At 37.9% G+C, this 23,075-nt stretch overlaps 1 protein-coding gene across 5 annotated transcripts in view; it reads right to left on the bottom strand.

Moving 5' to 3' along the window:
* Positions 1–23,075, bottom strand: part of CDK19 (cyclin dependent kinase 19) — a 177,833-nt gene that overhangs the window by 123,901 nt on the left and 30,857 nt on the right. Inside the window, exons 2-3 of one of the 5 annotated variants that reach the window (XM_055433868.2) lie at positions 13,687–13,748; positions 9,082–9,271 (exon numbers count right to left, since the gene is read on the bottom strand). The exons of 2 other annotated variants lie outside the window; for them this stretch is intronic. Coding sequence is in view for 1 of the 3 variants with exons in the window: in XM_055433866.2 (XP_055289841.2) it covers positions 1,380–1,444 (65 nt within the window). In the remaining 2 variants the exon portion in view is untranslated. Of the gene's footprint in view, positions 1–1,379; positions 1,716–9,081; positions 9,272–13,686; positions 13,749–23,075 lie in introns of those variants that run through there. 2 more of the 5 variants (XM_055433867.2, XM_055433866.2) reach the window with 2 other exon arrangements.

Raw genomic sequence — 23,075 nt, 5'->3', positions numbered from 1 at the left:
AGGACTGGAAAAGGTCAGTTTTCATTCCAATCCCAAAGAAAGGCAATGCCAAAGAATGCTCAAACTACCAAACAGTTGCACTCATCTTACATGCTAGCAAAGTGATGCTCAAAATTCTCCAAGCCAGGCTTCAACAGTATGTGAACCATGAACTTCCAGATGTTCAAGCTGGATTTAGGAAAGGTAGAGGAAGCAGAGATCAAATCGGCAACATCTGCTGGATCATCGAAAAAACAAGAGAGTTCCAGAAAAACATCTACTTCTGCTTTCTTGACTATCCTAAAGCCTTTGACTGTGTGGATTACCACAAACTGTGGAAAATTCTTAAAGAGATGGGAATACCAGACCACCTGACCTGCCTCCTGAGAAATCTGTATGTAGGTCAGGAAGCAACAATTAGGACTGGACATGGAACAACAGACTGGTTCCAAACTGGGAAAGGAGTAGATCAAGGCTATATATTGTCACCCTGCTTATTTAACTTATATGCTGAGTACATCATGAGAAACGGGCTGGATGAAGCACAAGGTGGAATCAAGACTGCCAGGAGAAATATCAATAACCTCAGATATGCAGATGACACCACTCTTATGGCAGAAAGTGAAGAAGAACTAAAGAGCCTCTTAATGAAAGAGGAGAGTGAAAAAGTTGGCTTAAAGCTCAACATTCAGAAAACTAAGATCATGGCATCCAGTCCCATCACTTCATGGCAAATAGATGGGGAAACAGTAGCTGACTTTATGTTTGGGGCTCCAAAATCACTGCAGACGGTGATTGCAGCGATGAAATTAAAAGACACTTACTCCTTGGAAGGAAAGTTATGACCAACCTAGACAGCATATTAAAAAGCAGAGACATTACTTTGTCAACAAAGGTCCATCTGGTCAAGGCTATGGTCTTTCCAGTAGTAACGTATGGATGTGAGAGTTGGACTATAAAGAACTGTGGTGTCGGAGAAGACTCTTGAGAGTCCCTTTGGACTGCAAGGAGATCCAACCAGTCCATTCTAAAGGAGATCAGTCCTGGGTGTTCATTGGAAGGACTGATGTTGAAGCTGAAACTCCAATACTTTGGCCACCTGATGCGAAGAGCTGACTCATTTGAAAAGACCCTGATGCTGGGAAAGATTGAGGGCAGGAGGAGAAGGATGAGATGGTTGGATGGCATCACCGACTCAATGGACATGAGTTCAGGTAAACTCCAGGAGTTGGTGATGGACGGGAAGGCCTGGTGTGCTGTGGTTCATGGGGTCGCAAAAAGTCGGATACTACTGAGTGACTGAATTAAAGTGAACCATCAGCAGATATTTAGTGTAAACCAATTACCTTATATAAACTATTATCTTCCTTTGAGAATTCATGATCTCAAGTTAGACTTACCTGCTACAGAAGGTAAAGTAACATGGAATGTCAGACTTTCCTTTCGGAAATGCTTTAACAAGCATGTGCTATGAGCCAGGCTTTGTGCTCTAAGAACAGAAGAAAAAACAAGATGATTCTTTCCCTTGTGAACCTTTACACTGAGAAACACAAAAGCAAGGCATACAATCTGATAAGCACTATAACAGACGAATGTGCAAAGTACATCAGATAAAGAATGTTAAGGGTTTGGTTCTGGTGCAGGGAGTAGATAAAGAGGGATATTAGGTAAATAATTTTCAAAGGGAATATTCCAAGCTGACCTTGAAACATAAGCAGGATTTCATTAAGCAAAGAGGAGGAGTCAGAGCCTTATGGACACCAGAAATATATGAACAAAGTTTGAAGAGTAAAATCCACATTATACTCAAGAAATCAGAAAAAGACAGGTATAGCTAGAACCCAAGAGATGAAGTAATACATAAAAAGAGCAAAGAAGATGGAATTAGCATAGTCTTGTATGATATGCTAAAAAGATAGCATTTTTCCTGTATAATATGGGAAGCCATCAGAGGTATTCAAGCAAGAGAAACATATGATGAAAAAAAAAAAGAAACATATGATCAAGCAAGTATTCTCAATAAGACCGAATGTAGAATAAATCACAAGGTTTAAGCCAGAAGTAGAGAGAACACTGTAAAAGTTCTAGGAAGGATTGATGAAGATCAAAATGAGAATAAATATGGTAAGAATGGAAGGAATGCATTCAAGAGGCCATCAGATATAGTCTTATCTACTGTGGCCAAATATATATAGAAACATTGTACTTAAAGAAGTATCTGATGAATAAATACATATGCACATATGTGTACATGTAAACAAGAGAGTGCTAAGCAGAGAAACAGCTGAAGACTGAGGTTTCCAGTCAGTGTGTTGTCTCAGTGAAGGCAAGGCTAGTTACACTATACCTTCTACCCCCACTGACTCAAACAAAGAACAGTACTGACAATGAGACAGTTAGCAAGTAAAGAATAAATTCATTTTGGAGTGTAGATTTTAGAGTGATTACTGGATAGCCAGGAGAAGATGAACAAAAGGAAATAAAGTGCAATTTAGAAAACGTCATTACACAGGCAACTGTTAAAATCAGAGGCGTAAACGTGACCCCAAAGAGAAAGAACACAGAAAAAAAGGGCTGGAAGGTGGTGGCCTGGGCTCTTTCACATCCTCTTGCTGTTGTTCGGTCGCTTGGTCATGTCCGACTCTTTGCCTCCCCATGGACTGCAGCACACCAGGCTTCCCTGTCCTTTACCATCTCCCGAAGATTGCTCAAACTCATGTCCATTGAGTTGGTGATGCCATCCAACCATCTCATCCTCCTTTTACCTTCAATCTCTCCCAGCATCAAGGTCTTTTCCAATTAGTCGGCTCTTCACATCAGGTGGCCAAAGTACTGGAACTTCAACTTCAGCCTGGCACCTACCTGATGTTAACAGGCATATTGTTTACCAGAGTAAACTGACAATGCTCATGGGTGGAGGCGAAAGGCCTCATGCGTTTTCACTGACCCAAATTTCACCAGTGGCCAAAGAACTTAAGAAGATTAATAATAGGACTCATAACCTGTTCACAGTAGCAAAGCCACAGGGGTTGGAAGGCCCTTCTCTACTGAATGCCACCCTCCGACAGGTTGTAGGAACATCAGGATCCTTAATAAAAGGCAAATCTAGACGAGAGACATTACCAGAAAATTGGTCTGCCTTCTAAAAAATAAAAACAAACCAAAAAGGACTCATAAAAAAAGGTCTGAGAATCAGTCTACTCAAGACAAGTAACAACCAAGTATTATGCATGAAAACCTTGGCTAGATTGTAGTTCACATTAAAAACAGCTACAAGAATGTATTTTCAGGACACCCAGGAAATTTTAAACATAGACTAGATATTATATATTATTTTACTGTGGTAAATTTTCTTTTTTAATTACTTGTTTTAAACACAGAACAATGGCATCATGGTTATGCAGGAGAACATCTTTATTCTTAGGAGATATAGAAGTATTTTGGGGTAGCATGTCAAGACAGTGGCAACTTAATTTCAAATGGTTCTATGTCAACAAAAAATAATTTACATTTATAAAGAGTAAGAGAAAAAACATACAAAAATGATAACTACAGCTAAACCTAGATGGAGCTTATATGGGTATTAATTGTTCTAGAATTTGAACTTTGAACTTCTCTGATTTTATAAAACCTTTTTTTTTTTTTTTAGTTTTAAAACACTATTTATTGCTAAGTCTAAAATACTCAAACACCACAGTACAGTGACTGCCAAATCTAAGCTGGAGTTTGTGGGGTTTTTTTGAAGTTTCTCTTTAAGGGAGCATTTCAGCTCTATGGAGAGGTGTGATACATAACAAGATGGAGTATCTGGCTGGAGACCAATTTCTCTGAGTCCAAACCAAGTGGACCCATAGGGATAGCTTTAAAAAAAAAACCATAAATAGTAAAACTGAAGAAACTAGGCACAGACTGCTTTATGGCAGAATTAAACCGGACTCACTGCACTCATGGGATTATTGCAAATTCTGACTAAACCTAAAGAATTTTCAAATAATATAATTATTCCCTTATTTATGTACAAAACTTTTCTTAATTAAAAAAAAAGGAAAGAAGCAACTAATAAACAGTTGTTAGAAAAGTAAAATAAAAATAGTAAGTTGTATATAGAAGCCAAAGAACAGTATTGAAAAATAATTGGCAAAAGCATCAAATGCCAAAGGGAAGTCAAACTGGAAAGAATGGAAAGGAGGTGGTCATGTCAACAATTGTTGATGTTTCGAAAGAACGTGATTAGTAGAGCAAAGATTTTGTTCAAAATTCTCTCAAAGGAAAACAAAAAAACTGTACCAAACTCTATTTTGTTATTACACTTACTTAAAATTGACTCATAGTCTCCTCCCTCTTTTGAAGATGGAGGAATATCTTACTCATTTTGTATATTTTTTAGGAGTTAACAAAGTACCTCACAAATAGCAGAAACTAAACATTTGTTGCATTGAAATAAACTTGTTTATTAGTCTTGATCAACTTAAATATTTTCAGCATAACAGAAAATCTGGAAAATCTTCTTTTAAAAATGTATATCCTAAAGATAAAAAATATTCTGGGGAATAAAATTCAAATGACAATAAGAATCAAACACCAATATTTATTGGAAACATATGCATATTTAAAATTTCACCAGAAAGCAACAATCTCCTAGGAGAAAAGGAGAAAGTATCAATATTTTATCATTCTCTAGTCTAGCACCATCAGAACAGACAGAACTAGATCATCAACCAGCTTCTTTAGTTACACTTTTAGATGTCAGTCTTCACAAAGTTATATCAAATTGTAAGTATCAATGAAAACAAATATTCAAAAGAGAAACTAGCAAGATATCAAAATCAACATTTAAAATTTAAATACATACACGTTTTTCACCATATTACTGCAAGTTCAGCCAAATCTAGACCACTGAGGAATTCTCTTTTGATAAGATTTAAGTTTTTGCATGTTTCTTCTGGCTGATCTTAAGCACCATGATAATAGAGAATGTGATATTGTAATAAGAGTGAAACATATATTGTAGGGTCTTCCTCCAGGGCTCCTGGATCACAGCTCCTAAAATACTTGTAATTTCCTAAGTGATTAGAGCATAGGAGCATCTTTTATTATATTATTCGTTTTTTACTCCTGGAATATCTCCAGAAGGATAAAAATAAAAGAAGCTCTTCAGTTATTCATAACAAACCCCTTTCAACCACATCTCAGTTTATGTTATAAAGGTGATTTTTGGAAAGTCCCTAGATAGCCACTGGATGGGGACTGGTTGCAAGGGGAACAAACCAGGTGATTAGAACTTTCAGTGTCCCCTACTGCTGCCCCAACCCAAATGGGAGCCTGGGGATTTAATTATTCACCAATGGTCAACAATTTAATCTATCATGTCTACATAATGAAGCCTCCATAAAAAATCCCTGAAGTACAGAGTTCAGAGAGCTTCGGGGTTAGTGAATAAGAACCCATCCACTTGCTAAGTTGGCACATCCCAAAATTCCAAGGGAACATAAACTCCTGTGCTTGGGACCCTTCCAGACATAGACCTAACCCTATATATTCTTCATGTGGCTGTTCACTTGTATCCTTTAATATATCCTTTGTAATAAACAAGTAACCCAGTAAGTAAACTGTTTTCCTAAGTTCTATGAGCCATTCTAGTACATGACTGAACCTGAGGAGGGGGTCATGGGAACCTCTAGTTGGTAGCTGAGTGAGAGGTTGTGGGCAACTTGGGGACCCATCAGTTGCCACCGGCACCTGAAGAGGGAGGGGCAGTCTAGTGGGACTAAGCCCTTAATCTTGGGTCTGTATCAACTCTGAGCAGTTAGTGTCAAAACTGAGTTAAATTGTAGCATTCCCAGCTGGTGTCTGAGAACTGGTCAGTATGGGGAAAAAAACCTATACATCTTTGGTGTCAGAAGTATTCTGGGAAGTATTCAGTGTAAGCAGAATTATGAATACCGAGAAAAAGAGTTCTTCCTTTCAGAGAGTCTATTCCTAACATAGTATCTTTGCTAGAATTCAAATCATTTGAACCATTATAATCCACAATCTCTGAAATACAGAAAAAGTGAATTCCTTTAAAGGACTTTACTTGAAACTTAAATCAACATGACATATATCATTAAGTAAAAAGTCAGCTATTAGCTATTAAGAATTAATTTTTAGTTTCCATATAGGTTGACCTGGATTAGTTTCTATAAAAATTCAGGTAGACCTAATGATCCATGTCAGATGATCCATTTCACAGGAATGTCAAACTAAGATCAAATTCTAGTCACTAAAAACCTTAAAAAATGAAAAAAAAGAGGCTAGAAAAAGAAAGCTGTTGCCCAGCCAAGAACAAAAATACCAATAATAATGACCCAATCAACTTGTAATTTATGTGGGGAGGAAAAGCATATTTAGTCATTAAATCATCTTTAAAATATAAAAAGTTATGCTGTCTACTATCCCAACACATTTATAGTAAGAATTATAAAAAACAGCTATATTTCTATAGTACTCAGTATGAGGTAGGCATCATTCTTAGAACCTCAACTACATTAATTCTTTTAATCCTCATTAACAAGCTAGGGAGCAAGTACTATACTCTCTCCATTGTTACAAATGAGGACACTGAAAGCAGAGAGGTTAGATCATTCTAGATCACACAGTTAGTTAAGGAGCAGATCCAAGATTCACCTGAATCAGTGCTTCTGGTCACCGGAGAAAAGGAACAGAACGTGTCAAGGCTCAGAGGCAAAAGAGAACAATGCATGTGGACTTTAGTAAAGCTGGTTTAGAATGGGGAAAGCAAGTTAAAGCTGAAGGAAAACGAGGCAGGGCCAGTTCAAACAGAACAGGTAAGGCACATTAAGGAAACTGGACTGCATCCGAAGAAGAAAAAGATTTTAAGCAAACTGTGCTTTTGTGAATAGATAGGAGGTGAGGAGAGAACAGGGAGAATAACATTAAAAGGTCACTGCTATGGTGACCTAAATGGGTAGGAAATCCAAAAATGGGAGAGAGATGTGTATGTATAGCTGATTCACTTTGCTGCACAGCAGAAACACAACACTGTAAAGCAACCATACTCCAATAAAAATTAGTTAAATAAACAAAAGACCTCTGCAGTAATTTAAGAGATGACTCCAATCTAAATTAGGATGGTGGCAGAGGAAATAAAAGTAGATGGATCTGAAAGATAATTAGGAAACAATATCAACAGGCAGAGGAACCAGAGATCAAATTGCTAACATCACTGGATCACAGAAAAAGCCAGAGAATTCCAGAAAAATATCTACTTTTGCTTTATTGACTATGTCAATGCCTTTGACTGTGCGGATCACAACAAACTGTGGAAAATTCTGAAAAAAATGGGAACACCAGACCACCTGACCTGACTCATGAGAAATCTGTATGCAGGTCAAGAAGCAACAGTTAGAACTGGACATGGAACAAAAGACTGGTTCCAAATATGAAAAGGAATACATCATGGCTGTATACTGTCACCCTGCTTATTTAACTTATATGCGGAGTACATCATGTGAAACACCAGGCTAGATGAAACACAAATTGGAATCAAGACGGCTGGGAGCAATATCAATAACCTCAGATATGCAGATGACACCACCGTTATAGCAGAAAGCAAAGAGGAACTAAAGAGCCTCGTGATGAAAGTGAAAGAGGAGAGTGAAAAAGCTGGCTCAAAACTCAACATTCAAAAAAGGAAGATCACGGCATCTGGTCCCATTACTTCATGGCAAATATATGGGGAAACAATGGAAACAGTGACACTTTATTTTCTTGGGTTTCAAAATCACTGATGGTGACTGCAGCCATGAAATTAAAAGATGTTTGCTCCTTGGAAGAAAAGTTATGACCAACCTAGACAGCATATTAAAAAGCAGAAACATTACTTTGCCAACAAAGGTCCGTCTAGTCAAAGCTATGGTTTTTCCAGTAGTCATATATGGATGTGAGAGTTGGACCATAAAGAGAACTGAGTGCCAAAGAACTGATGCTTTTGAACTGTGGCATTGGAGAAGACTCTTGAGAGTCCCTTGGAATGCAAGGAGATCAAACCAATCCATCCTAAAGGAAGTCAGTCGTAAATTTTCATTGGAAGGACTGATGCTGAAGCTGAAGCTCCGGCCACCTGACACGAAGAACTGCATCATTTGAAAAGACCCTGATGCTAGGAAAGACTGAAGGCAAGAGAAGGGAACAACAGAGGATGAGATGGTTGGATGGCATCACCAACTTGATGAACATGAGTTTGAGCAAGCTCTGGGAGTTGGCGATGGACAGAGAAGCCCGGTATGCTACAGTCCATGGGGTTGCAAAGGGTCTGACCCAACTGAAGGATCGAACTGAACTGATTAACAGAACATGTGGTTAGAAATGAGGAAGTAAAGTAAGAATGAGTGTCAGTTTTTTACTTGGTCAACTGGGTGCCATACACTGAGTCAAAAAGAACAGACAAAAGCTTTTGTAAGTTGAAGTTGAAAGGACTGTGGTCCTGTCTAAATGAAGATGTCCAAAAGGCATTTGGATAAATCTATTCTTTAGAAGGAAGACATGGGCTAGGACAGAATGTGAAAATAGACAGAAATTAAAATTATGAGAATAGAAAAGAGAAGAGAACCCTGAAGAACGTTATTTAAGGAGAAGGACCCCACAGTATTAAGAGTCTACATTATATGGTGCTTAACACGACTGGTGGTGATGGTGCAGTTGCTATGTCGTGTCCGACTCTTGTGACTCCATGGTCTGCAGGCTGCCAGTTTCCTCTGTCCATGGGATTTTCCAGGCAAGATTACTGGAGTGGGTTGCCATTTCCTTCTCCAGGGGATCTTCCCTAATCCAAGGGTTGAACCAAGGTCTCCTTCATTGCAGGTGGTCTCCAGCATCGTAGGTGGATTCTTTACCAACTGAGCCACCAGGGAAGCCCATGGCTGAGTGGTTTCTAATTATGTTACCATACTCTGGTCTTCCCAAATAAACACTAACTTCACTGAAAGCAAGGACACCATTGCAACTCCACAAATTTTAGCATGTTAAAGGCAATTTCTGGGGTACTTAACCACGGAGATATAGGGAAAGGCTAAATAAAATACACTTGACTTTAGGAAAGACCTTTATTTTGGATTCCTTTGGTCTTCCATTTTTCCTCCATGCTTTTACTCCCTCTGCACTTGCTGTACTCATCACTGGAACTCAGCAGACAAAGACGTCCTTGGCAACTGATGACGTGAGATTTACACAATGGTTCTGTGATCTATTCTCTCATCTTCAACAAACAATAAGCAAACTCAGTGGAAATTACCTTAAGAGAAAAATGGAGTAGTTCTTGTTTAAGATAATAGACAAAATTTATTCTATTTCATTTTACTACAACAGCAGAAATTTTTACATTTTTATATTACACTGTCAAATCACAAAATACTTGTTCTTTTTGGCCCTCAGTCTTTTCCACATTGGCTGATCTTCCTGATCTCTCTTTGCCTTAGTCTTCGATCTATTAGACAAGGTGAAGCTTTCCAGATATTTTATGAACTAGTTCTGTCCTGAGGTTAAAGCTTTCTTCTCTGCATTCACCAACCACCATTTCTGTACTATACACCTGACAGTCATCATATACCACTCTGTAACGTTACTTTTTCACAGTATATGATTTAAAGAGCTTAAGAATTATACACCTATTACATTAAATCAGACAACAAAGAAGTTACGCATACTCTCATATTACCAGTTTTTACACCTGTTAATTGAAAATAGTTTAACACTGCACAATTTTCAAGATAAATGAGATCATACATGTAAAATATCTAGCACAGTGTCCACTACCCACTTCTTCTACCCAAGAAGTCCAGAGACAGATATTTCAGTTGGAATGCTTAAAAGAAATATAGGAATAAGAGTTTCTGAGAATTGTATATCAGCAAAAATGGAACATAAAATTTGAAATTAACCTTTCCTAAATGGGTAATAAGTTTCCAGAGAGGAGGTATCATTATTATGTGTATCTTTGTAGCCATCACGATACCTTGCAACTGTCAAGTATCTGATTGACCAAATATATTAGAGGACTAATGCTACTGGTTTTCTGCCTTTTCTAATAAGATAGAGGTTTACAGTAAGAGTCTAAAAATGAAGTTTTTCATTCAACAAATAGTTATGCCAATTGTAGTGCATACTGGACACTACAAGGGTTGTAATAATATACTGAGATAGTCTTTGCCCTACAGAAGTTCACAAGAGAGTAAAGGAACTAAGTAATATTCACAGTTACTAACAATAAGGTATAATATGAAAAACTGCCTTAATTCCCTCATTTAAAATATTTTTATAACCATCAATTTAGTCCTATCTTTCTCAAGGAAGTTTAGGTGAGGGAAAGGGACTGTAGGGAGGGAGAATGAATCCTCCTGTGACCTGATATAAGCAATACTTTACATCTTCTATACTACTGATTAGGATAACCTATTGTAATTATCATAGCTCATGAAGAAAAACTGATGGTTTCCCCAATAAGATCAGGAACAAGACAAGGATATCTGCTTTCACCATTCCTATTCAAAATCATACTGAAAGTCCTAGCCAATGCAATAAAATGTGGAAGGAAATAAAAATTACAGAGCTTAAGGAAGAAATAAAAGTGTATTTGTATAACTGTCTTTGGAGAAAATCCCAAGAACAACAAGCAAACCCCTGGAACAAATAAACAATTATAGCAAGGCTGCAGGATGAACGTTAATATGCAAAAGCCACTACTTTCTTATACACCAGCAATGAAAAGTTGGAACTGGAAATTAAAAACACAATTTAACATTTACAACAGCAGCTCCAAAAATGAATTACCTAGTTATGACTCTAACAAAACATGTACAGGGTCTATACAAGGAAAACTATAAAACTGAAGAAAGAAATCAAAAAAGATCTGAGAGATATTCCATGTATATAGCAAAGAAGATCTAAAATTGTCACGATGTCAATTCTTCTCAATTTGATCTATAGATTCAACATAATCCCAATCTAAATCCAAGCCAGTTTTTTTGTGGACACTGACAAACTCAAGTTGATATGGTATAATGGAGACAGTTTCTTACAAAAGTAAACATACGGTTTTCATATGATAAAGCAATAGCACTCCATGGCATTCACCAAAATGAACTGAAAACTTATGTCCCCATAAAAATCTTCACATGAACATTTATAGCAACTTTATTCATAATTGCCAAAACTCGGAAGCAACCATGATATGTTTCAGTAGGTGAATGGATAGATTAACTGTGGTATATCCAGATAATGCAGTGTTATTCAGCACTAAAAAGAAATGAACTATCAAACCATGAAAAGGCATAGAGAGAAAGCTTAAATGCTTACTACTAAGTGAAAGAAGCAAAACTGAAAAGACTACAAACCACATGACTACACCTATGATGTTCTGAAAAGAGGAAACTATACAGACAAAAACATATCTGTGCTTGCTGGGGGCTCAAAGGAAGGCAGGCAGGGATGAATGGATGGACCACAAGTGAGAGAGGACAGAAGAGGGCAGGGCACAACCATTAAAAGAATGACACAGCCGTTCAGGGATACAACAAATATTGGTTAGAACCAACTAGGCCCAAGATGGAGGAAGATTCTACTTCCTGTCTACCTGGAGCCTCACTGTACACCCTTGCTACACACCCACAGGCGCCATGACAGTTCTGACGCTGACCACAAAAGGTCAAAACGTAGGTAGTGGCTGATTCCCAGAAATCCCCAACCCTTATCCAAGATAGTTAGAATATTCTTCTCACTTTTTCCCACAGAAACTGCCCCACAGTGAGGGGCCACTCTTGCCTTCTAAGACATTCACATTGTGCCTGTGGAATATGTATCTAAATAAATGTGTTCTCTTTACTATGGCTTGAATTCTTTCCTGTGCAATGCCAAGGACTCTCACTAGGCTGCCCGTTCCAGGTACTTGCCCAAGACTTGTGACATGACCATCCTCTTGTACCCCATTCTCCTATAACACAGTGTACGTTTAGAGCAGTAAAATTATTCTGCATGACACTGTAATGGTTGATACATGTCATATATCTGTCAAACCTATAGAATATACAACACAAAGCATGAACTTTAAGGTAAAACTATGGACTAGTTAATAATAATGTAACAGTCCTGGTTCAGTTGCAGCAAACACAGCACCAAAGCCAGATGCTAGCCGCAGGGAGATGGCGGTGGGGAGAATGAGGCTGAGGTGGAGAGGGGTCATATGGGAACTCTCTTTACTTTCCACTCAATCTTTCCGTAAACCTAAAACAGCTCTAAAAAATAAATTATCTTTGAGAAACAACTTTTGTAACCATTTCATCACAAGGTCCTTCTCACATAAGTTTTGGGGATGAGGACCTGGGGAAGAGTCTTTCTGTGCCTTGATATGAGCAGTTTACTTTATCTCTTCTATGTTAGTGACTAGAAAATCTATTGAGATACTCAACTGATAACAAAATATACCACAGAAAGATTAGCTCAACAAATAGAAGGCTACATAACTCAACAGCAGTGAAAACAGCAGACTAGCCTAAAAATGAAGTATGAAAGGGCCTTCAAGAAATTACTTCCAATCTACTGTTGGTAAATACGAAATATCCTCCAAATGGCCAGTGAACAGAACCAAAGAAAGGAGAAAGGGCTTAAGTGGTAAAATTGCAGCTAACCTCAATAAACAGCCTGAAACTCCTCTAGTTAAGGAAAGCAGTAGCTCTGAATAGGAAAAAATTAAATAGTGAAACTAAGTTGACTATACAATGGAATGACTCTGTGTAGGGCACAGAGTAGATATTTAATAAATACCCTATATCACATAAGGTGTATGTCCTTAATATACAGTATAAGATGCAGCCACAATTTCAGGAAGACATAAGAAAACCATTCCTCTAATTCCCATTAGGAATCTATCTAAAAACGTATTAAGTTTAAGAATGCAACACTGTTAGCTGCTATAGGTCTTAAAAAAAAAAGCTGCACTTAAGTATCATCTGAATAAAATTCATAAATGGTTTCATAAATTCAAAGAAAGTAATATCTATAATATCTAGCACCTAAATGGCAAAATATTTGTATTTTTTTTTAAATCTTCTTAAAAATAACTCATTAAGATCTCCATAAAAACATACTTTACAAATGAGTGGGATGTGTTTGTTTCTCTACTGAAACAAGAACTAACTTGAGAGAAGAGTATATTAACAAGTTCTGAAGAGAGGTAATTAGCATATTAGAAACAAACATTTTTGGCACATGGGACCTAGAGCAAAAATGTCTGTCCTCCAGTCATGAGTCACCAATGAGGCTGCCTATTTACTGTGAAGCAATCTTTCAGTAAAAGGAGCAGCAAGGAAGAATACAGCATATGAATAATGATTTGGATACCTTCCCAGGAAGAAATCATAGTAAAACTAAGTCTGAGAAAGTTAGATAGTATGCAGTATACATTTTCCTTTTACTCTTACTCTTTGGTTAACAGCAGAGGGACTGAAATTTTGTCTGGAGTTCTATTCAAAGTTTTCTACTTTTTATGGATTTTAGTAATACTGAATAAAATTTCCAAGTATTAGCTTGGTTTTACATTTTGTGAAAAGCACCATTATAAATTATATTGTGATGACATTTGTGCAAAGCTCTCACCTGTCACATGCCCACCCCAGCACACACACAATGACACCAGAAGGCAACACTCTGCTTTACCTTCTGCTGAAAAGTCTGCTACCTCCAACGCTTGAGGTCCATACACGAAGCCCTCCTGGAATCTATGAACACAGCAGAGGCAAAAGGCAGAGAAGTTTATGTAGATTTAAAGTTACACTGCCCAAAACACAAAATGCCAAACGCCTACCACAAGTCTATATATCTGCCAAGGAAACCAGATTTGGGATTTGACAATGAATAAATCAATAACATATTGATATCATTCAGAGTTTATTATATATTACACAAATAATTATGTGGGGAAAAAAACAAAAGTTAACTAATTATAATTCTAAAAGGTGAATTTGTAATTCAAAAGTTAACTAATTATAATTCTCACCAATATAGGCGATTTACACTATTGAAAATCCTAACAAATTTTTAAAATCACGTGAGAGAGCCAATATAAGGAATATATAAGAAATTAAGTAGAAAAATATACTTCACATAATGAACTATGATAGACTTGACAGCTCAAGGTACATTCTTAGAATCAGAGACTGTTCGGAATATAGGAGAAAAATAATTAAAAACAGACCTGCAGAGGGGGAAGGGGAAAAGTAGAACTGTAAAGATACTCTAATGCCAAGATTTAATTTAAGTCTGACAGCAATGTTGAAATGAGCCAGATACTACATATGCTAGGCAGTATGGGGGAAATCTACCTTGTTCGAATAGTATAAAATAAATATAAGCACGAAACATGAAACTCTTTTCAGAAAACATTCATGTAAAAGATTAAGAACTTAATCAGGTAAAATACATAGATCTCAGATTTCGTTTCATTCTTTACGGATACTGGGCTTAAGGACTACAAAGTGCAGCTGGTATATGAGAAAAGGAGTCAGATAAATTTTATGAGCTATTAAATTTAAAAGAGGGAGGCATATTATCTTTATGTAATATTGAAAAATCCTTTAAAATATCATCAAATAATTAGGAAAGAAAGTAAAGTATTATTTTAAAACATGATAATATGTGAAGAAAGAAACACTGCCTTGAGGTCAGGTGGCTTGAATTCAAGTTCCAGCTAAATCACTTAACTGCTTTGTGACATCAGATAGGTCACTTAATCTCTCATAGAACGAGAGTTGTTCAGTGAGGACTTTACCTCTCCAACTTGTACTGACTTTACTCTCTCAGACTTATACTATCAAATGAAATGTGGTATTATAATCACAGAATGTTATATTTTGAAAAAATTTTACATCAAGTGCATTTGACATAAATTAACAACAAAAGTTGTTAACTAAGAAACATAGGGAATATCTGGAAAAAGAAATAGCAACCCACTCCAGTGTTCTTGCCTGGGAAATCCCAGGGACAGAGGAGCCTGGCAGGCTACAGTGCATGGGGTCACGAAAGAGTCAGACACGACCTAGCGACTAAACAACAACAGAGGAAACATAACGTGCCAAGCCAAGAAATCTGGGGGCTGTGTGGGTGAGGAAACCCAAAGAAGCAAAGCAAAAGGGCTGAGATGGTCAAAAGAGCCTAGAGTAGTTGACAAGGCTAAATGTCTGCCAGAAGGTCACAGTTCCCAAAAGATGGTTATATCATATTACTAATTCAGCAATTTGCCAAGCACTATCTGCCTCAGATGTACCTTCTCTTAACTCCCCAAACAACCTTATAGACTACACCCTCCTCTAAGTTAGTGCTTGTGACATTTTAAACCAAAGACCTAAGACACAGTGCTTCTTGTATATCGCATATATTTTCTAAAAGTCAAAGAGATAAGATCTCACCTAATAAAACAATTATGCAGAAAAGGCTTATATAGGATGTATGATGAGCTAGTCACTGTCCTAAAGCTCTACAAGTACTAACTCATTTGGTCTTCACAACTTTGAGATAAGTTCTGTTATTATCCTCACTTAACAGATGAAGAAATTGAGACACAGGGAGCTTAAGAAACTTGCCTAAATGCACATAGCCTGAAGTGGCAGACCTGCAATTCAAACCCAGACTGTCTACTTCTAGACTATACTTTTAGTCGCTATATCATTCAGTTGTCTATGAAATTAAAATCACACAAACCAGGCACTTGCTGCTGCTAAGTCACTTCAGTCGTGTCCAACTCTGTGTAACCCCATAGACGGAAGCCCACCAGGCTCCCCCGTCCCTGGGATTCTCCAGGCAAGAACACCGGAGCGGGCTGCCATTTCCTTCGCCAATGTGTGAAAGTGAAAAATGAAAGTGAAGTCGCTCAGTCGTGTCCAACCCTTAGCGACCCCAAGGACTGCAGCCTACCAGGCTCCTCCATCCATGGGATTTTCCAGGCAAGAGTACTAGAGTGGCTTGCCATTGCCTTCTCCGAACCAAGCACTTAGCTATATGTAAAAAACAATTACAAAATGTTAAGTATTCAATCATGTTGCATTTGCAACATTTCCTTGGAAAATTAAAACTCAAATGATGGTTGTACAAAACATGTTTAAAAAATGAGAAATGCTTACAACATAAAACCAAAAGAAAAAATTCAAAAAAAATTTAAAGGCCTGAAAAAGACTGAAGAACATATATCCAAATAACATTCAAATAATATTTTTATTAGAGTAGCAAAATTGAGTGATTCCATTTATTAAGACTTACTGCCATGTGATTACACTAAACTCACTCTAATATTTTTAAACCTTCAAAAAAAATTCAATACAATGGATACTAACACATACACATTAGGACAGCTATTAATACTATAAAAAAAAAAAAATTCAAGGACTAAAACAAGTGTTGGCAAGGATGTGAAGAAACTGGAACCCCTGTGTACTGTTGGTAAGAATGTAAAATGGTGCAGTTGCTATAGAAAACAGTATGGCAATGCTTAAAAAATTAAAAATAGAATTATTATTCAGAAATTCCACTTTTGGGTATACAGCCAAAAGATTTAAAAGTGAGGATTCTCAAAGAAATATCTGTACACTCATGCTCATTACAGAATTCACAATAGCCAAAAGGTGGAAGTCACTCAACTCTTCACTGACAGATAAATGGATAAACAATACACACACACACACACACACACACACACACACACACAATGGAGCGTAATCAGCCTTGAAAAAGAAGAAAAGCCTGCATATTACTACAACATAGAATAATCTTGAGGACATTATGCTAGATAAAATAGGGAAGTCCCAAAAGTACAAATACTGCATGATCCTTCTTATAGAGGTACCTGAGATAGTCCAATTCATAAAGATAGAAAGTAGGGGCTTCCCAGGTAGCTCATTGGTAAAGAATCCACCTGTCAATGCAGGAAAGTAGGATAGTGTTTGCTATAGGTTGGGTAAAGGGAAAAGTTGGGGAGTTATTCTTTGGTATAGGGTTTCAGTTTTTACAAGATGCAAAGAATTTTGTGGATAGATGGAAGTGATGGTGGCACAAACAATGTATTCAACATCACTGTATACTTAAAAAGATTAAAATGGTAAATTTGATTTTATATGTACGTATGTCATCACAATTCTTTAAAACAGTAATAAATGCTAATTGTATAACATCCAAAAAGATATGTATAAAAAAATTATGTGTTATTTCATCTTCCAGAAAAACTAATGTAAATCCCTTTTTAATGTATTGCTATATGGTTGAGAAAAGTTTGAATTGGTAGGCAGATTCTTTACCAATGAGCCACCAAGGAGTACTGAGGACGATTAACACTGGTAAGCATGGCCATCAGGGGCATTGGTATCAGGCCATGCTTACCAATGTTAATTGTCCTCAGTACTCCTTGGTGGCTCATTGGTAAAGAATCTGCCTACCAATTCAAGAGATGCGGGTTCGATCCCTGGTCTGGGAAGATCCCCTGAAGAAGGAAATGGCAACCCACTGTAGTATTCTTGCCTGGAAAATCCCATGGACAGAGGAACCTGGGAGGCTACAGTTCATGGGGTCTCAAAAGAGTCAGACACAACTTAGTGACTAAGCAACAACTTAATTTTTTTTTTTTTTTTCCAAAGACTGTTCTAAATGCCTATGTCTCTTTTGCAGTCTCTTATACAGGGTTCAGGTTACCATTTTTCTAAATTCCATATATATGCGTTAATATACAGTATTGATGTTCTTCTTTCTGGCTTACTTCACTCTGTATAATTGGCTCCAATTTCATCCACCTCATTAAAACTGATTCAAATGCATTCTTTTTGATGGCTGAGAAATACTCCATTGTGTATATGTACCAAAGCTTTCTTATCCATTCATCTGCAGATGGACATCTAGATTGCTTCCATGTCCTGGCTATTATAAACAGTGCTGCAATGAACATTGGAGTACATGTGTCTCTTTCAATTCTGGTTTCCTCGGTGTGTATGCCCAGGAGTGCGATTGCTGGATCATATGGCAGTTCTATTTCCAGTTTTCTGAGGAATCTCCACACTGTTCTCCATAGTGGCTGTACTAGTTTGCATTCCCACCAACAGTGTAAGAGGGTTCCCTTCTCTCCACACCCTCTCCAGCATTTATTGCATGTAGACTTTTGGATAGCAGCCATTCTGACTGGTGTGAAATGGTATCTCATCGTGGTTTTGATTTGCATTTCTCTGATGATGAGGGATGTTGAGCATTTTTTCATGTGTTTGTTAGCCATCTTTATGTCTTCTTTGGAGAAATGTCTGTTTAGTTCTTTGGCCCATTTTTTGATTGGGTCACTTAGTTTTCTGGAATTAAGCTGCAGGAGCTGCTTGTATAATTTGGAGATTAATCCTTTATCAGTTGCTTCATTTGCTATTATTTTCTCCCATTCTGAAGGCTGTCTTTTCACCTTGCTTAGAGTTTCCTTTGCTGTGCAGAAGCTTTTGATTTTAATTAGGTCCCATTTGTTTATTTTTGCTTTTATTTCCAATATTCTGGGAGGTGGGTCTTGGAGGATCCTGCTGTGATTTATGTCGGAGAGTGTTTTGCCTACGTTCTCCTCTAGGAGTTTTATAGTTTCTGGTCTTACATTTAGATCTTTAATCCATTTTGAGTTTATTTTGGTGTATGGTGTTAGGAAGTGTTCTAGTTTCATTCTTTTACAAGTGGCTGACCAGTTTTCCCAGCACCACTTGTTAAAGAGACTGTCTTTTCTCCATTTTATATTCTTGCCTCCTTTGTCGAAGATAAGGTGTCCATAGGAGCGTGGGTTTATCTCTGGGCTTTCTATTTTGTTCCATTGATCTATATTTCTGTCTTTATGCCAGTACCATACTGTCTTGATGACTGTGGCTTTGTAGTAGAGCCTGAAGTCTGGCAGGTTAATTCCCCCAGTTCCATTCTTCTTCCTCAAAATTGCTTTAGCTATTCGAGGTTTTTTGTATTTCCATACAAATTGTGAGATTATTTGTTCTAGTTCTGTGAAAAATATTGTTGGTAGCTTGATAGGGATTGCATTGAATGTATAAATTACTTTGGGTAGTATACTCATTTTTACAATATTTATTCTTCCAATCCACGAACACGGTATATTTCTCCATCTATTAGTGTCCTCTTTGATTACTTTCACTAGTGTTTTATAGTTTTCTATGTACAAGTCTTTTGTTTCCTTAGGTAGATATATTCCTAAGTATTTAATTGTTTTCGTTGCAACTTAATTTTACTAAATGTTTAATTGGAAAAAGAAACATTTTAACTAAAAGGTTAAAATAAATAAAGCATAATTTTTTTGCTCCAAGAATTTAAGAGTTCTTGTAACAAAATAACAGTTTAAATCCTAGAGATTTCCCAGCAGAAGAGCTTAAAGATTACATTCTCATATTTTAAGAATGTCAGCCAAATCTCTTTTGTAAGACATTATACATGTACTACTACTTAGGTATTACATTAAATTGGTCTCCCTAAATCTATTCTCAATCCTTTTTGTTGCACATGTACCATATACCTGGTACATATACCATATACATATGATTATACAGTGTAAGTGAGAAATAGATTTAAGGGACTAGATCTGATAGATAGAGTGCCTGGTGAACTATGGACAGAGGTTCATGACATTGTACAGGAGACAGGGACCAAGACCATCCCCATGGAAAAGAAATGCAAAAAAGTAAAGTGGCTGTCTGAGGAGGCCTTACAAATAGCTGTGAAAAGAAGAGAAGCGAAAAGCAAAGGAGAAAAGGAAAGATATAAGCATCTGAATGCAGAGTTCCAAAGAATAGCAAGGAGAGATAAGAAAGCCTTCCTCAGCGATCAATGCAAAGAAATAAGAGGAAAACAACAGAAAAGGAAAGCGATCTCTTCAAGAAAATTAGAGATACCAAGGGAACATTTCATGCAAAGATGGGCTTGATAAAGGACAGAAATAGTGCGGACCTAACAGAAGCGAAGATATTAAGAAGAGGTGGCAAGAATACACAGAAGAACTGTACAAAAAAGATCTTCACGACCAAGACAGTCATGATGCCTCTCTTACCGCACTCCGATTCCAATTCCTCAGAATTAAAACTGAAAGATTCCAACAGGAATCTGTGAAATATAAAAGCTAATGCTACAGTTACACACCAAAACAGAAGCAACTTCTTAAAGGAAACGCCTATCCTCAACTATTAATAATTCAAGGGAAAAACACAATTAAGAGAAAAGGATATGATAGCTCATATTTGTCAAAACAGAATTCTTACTTTTACACTTCCTTTCTAAACAAACCTGTAACTACAAGAAGAAAATAAGAACAAAAGATACACTTTCCACCCTGGAATTATGCAGATGGAAAAACTGCTATTTTTCCTTTTATACCACCTCAATGACCCTGCAATTTGGAACCAAAGTTCTGGCAATCCACTCAGCTACCTTCCTGGCCATTCTGGGAGTATGAAGACTCCCCACCCCACTCATCCAACTGATCACTGAATCCCACCTCTCCTCTAAATATTTTTTTACCTTCCTCCTAGCTTTGTCCCTTTTTAAAAAATGTTTCTTTTATACTGGACTATAATTGAGTTACAGTGTTGTGTTTCAGGTGTACAGCAAGGTGACTCAGTTTTACATATACATGTATCTATTCTTTTTCAAATTCTTTTCCCATTTAGGTTATTACAGAATACTGAGCAGAGTTATCCATGCTAGTAGGTCCTTGTTGGTTATCTCTCTTAAATACTGTAGTTAATACATGTCAGTCCCAAACACCTAATTTATCCCTCCCCATCCCCATTTCTCCCCTTTGGTAACCTTAAGTTTGTTTTCTAAACCTATGAGTCTATTTGTTTTGCAAAGAAGTTCATTTGTATTATTTTTTTTAGATTCAGCATATAAGCAGTATCATGTGGTGTTTACCTTTCTCTGTCTGACCGAGTTCACTCACTGAGTATGACCATCTCCAGGTCCATCCAGAGCTGCAAATGCAGCATTACCCTCCTTCTACCCCACGGCTGCCTCTAAGAAGCAGGTCCTCCTCACGTCTCATTCACCTGGAACTCCCTAATAGCCTCCTGTTTCACTCTCCTCCCACTCCTGTCCTCTCCACCATCCACACTGCTGCAAAACTAATCATGAATTTCCATTCAACGAGGCTACATACCCAACTGTCAGCAATGGTTATCTCTAGTGAATGCCTACATTTCTGTGTTATTTGTTTGCATTTTATAACAAGCAAGTGTCCCTTTTACAGTCAGAAAAAAAATTTATTATTTCCATTTGGGGGAACTATTAAAGTCTACTCCATTTGGAATCCAATATCCCACTTTAACATAAGGTTAAAGGCCACGTTCTTGAGCCAGGCACAGGATAATCCTGCTCTGCCTTTCTCCGACATATTTCTAACCTCCATCCCTAGTACATACTGAATACTTTAGCCATCCTGAATTACTTGTTGTTATGTTCCTTGATATCCTAATTTTATACACAGAGGAAGCATCCTCCATTTGGAATACAGAAATGTAACAGTAATCTCGAGTCTGTTCCTAAAAATCAAACTGCCTCGCACTAATTTTGTTGTTCAGTCACTCAGTCACGTCTGACTCTTTGTAACCCCATGGACTGCAGCACACCAGGCTTCCCTGCCCTTCACCATCTCCTGGAGCTTGCTCAAATTCATGTCCATTGAGTCGGTGATGCCATCCAACCATCTCATCCTCTGTTGTCCCCTTCTCCTCCTGCCTTCTATCTTTCAAAGCATCAGGGTCTTTTCCAGTGAGTAGGCTCTTCCCATCAGGTGGCCAAAGTATCGGACTTTCAGCTTCAGCATCAATCCTTCCAATGAATTTTCAGGGTTGATTTCCTTTAGGACTGACTGGTTGGATCTCCTTGCTGTCCAAGGGACTCACAAGAGTCTTCTTCAGCACTAAAATTCAAAGTCATCAATTCTTCGGTGCTCAGCCTTCTTTATGGTCCAACTCTCACATCTATACACGACTACTAGAAAAACCATCGCTTTGACTACAGACCTTTCAGGTGAAGTAATGGCACAAACAAAACTTTCTACGCACCAGGACCCAGGAGAAAGGAGCAGTGACCCCACAAGAGACTGACCCAGACTTTCCTGTGAGTGTTTGGGAGTCTCTGGCAGAGGCATGAGTCAACAGTGGCCTGCTGTGGGGTCAGGGACACTGACTGGCATAAGTCCTTTTGAAGAAGGTTGCCATTCAGTTCAGTTGCTCAGTCGTGTCCGACTCTTAGCGACCCCATGAACCGCAGCACGCCAGGCCTCCCTGTCCATCACCAACTCCTGGAGTTCACTCAAACTCATGTCCATCGAGTCGGTGATGCCATCCAGCCATCTCATTCTCTGTCTTCCCCGTCTCCTCCTACCCCCAATCGTTCCCAGCATCAGAGTCTTTTCCAGTGAGTCAACTCGTCGCATGAGGTGGCCAAAGTATTGGAGCTTCAGCTTTAGCATAAGTCCTTCCAATGAACACCGAGGGCTGATCTCCTCTAGAATGGACTGGTTGGATCTCCTTGCAGTCCAAGGGACTCTCAAGAGTCTTCTCCAGCACCACAGTTCAAAAGCATCAATTCTTCGGCCATCAGCCTTCCTCACAGTCCAACTCTCACATCCATACATGACCACGGGAAAAACCATAGCCTTGACTAGATGGACCTTGGTTGGCAAGGTAATGTCCCGGCTCTTTAATATGCTATCTAGGCTGGTCATAACTTTCCTTCCAAGGAGCAAGCATCTTTTAATTTCATGGTTGCAATCAGCATCCACAGTGATTTTGGAGCCCAAAAAAATAAAGTCTGACACGGTTTCCACTGTTTCCCCATCTATTTCCCAAGAAGTGATGGGACCAGATGCCATGATCTTCGTTTTCTGAATGTTGAGCTTCAAGCCAACCTTTTCACTCTCCTCTTTCACTTTCATCAAGAGGCCCCTGAGTTCCTCTTCACTTTCTGCCATAAGGGTGGTGTCATCTGCATATCTGAGGTTATTGATATTTCTCCCGGCAATCTTGATTCCAGCTTGTGCTTCCTCCAGC

Source organism: Moschus berezovskii, chromosome 10 (assembly GCF_049115385.1).
Source record: "Moschus berezovskii isolate FMDL1 chromosome 10, NW_MosBer_1.0, whole genome shotgun sequence".
In the NCBI taxonomy this organism is placed as follows: Eukaryota; Metazoa; Chordata; class Mammalia; order Artiodactyla; family Moschidae; genus Moschus; species Moschus berezovskii.
Note: the sequence above shows the minus strand (reverse complement) of the source record. Positions and strands in the feature narration are given on the sequence as shown.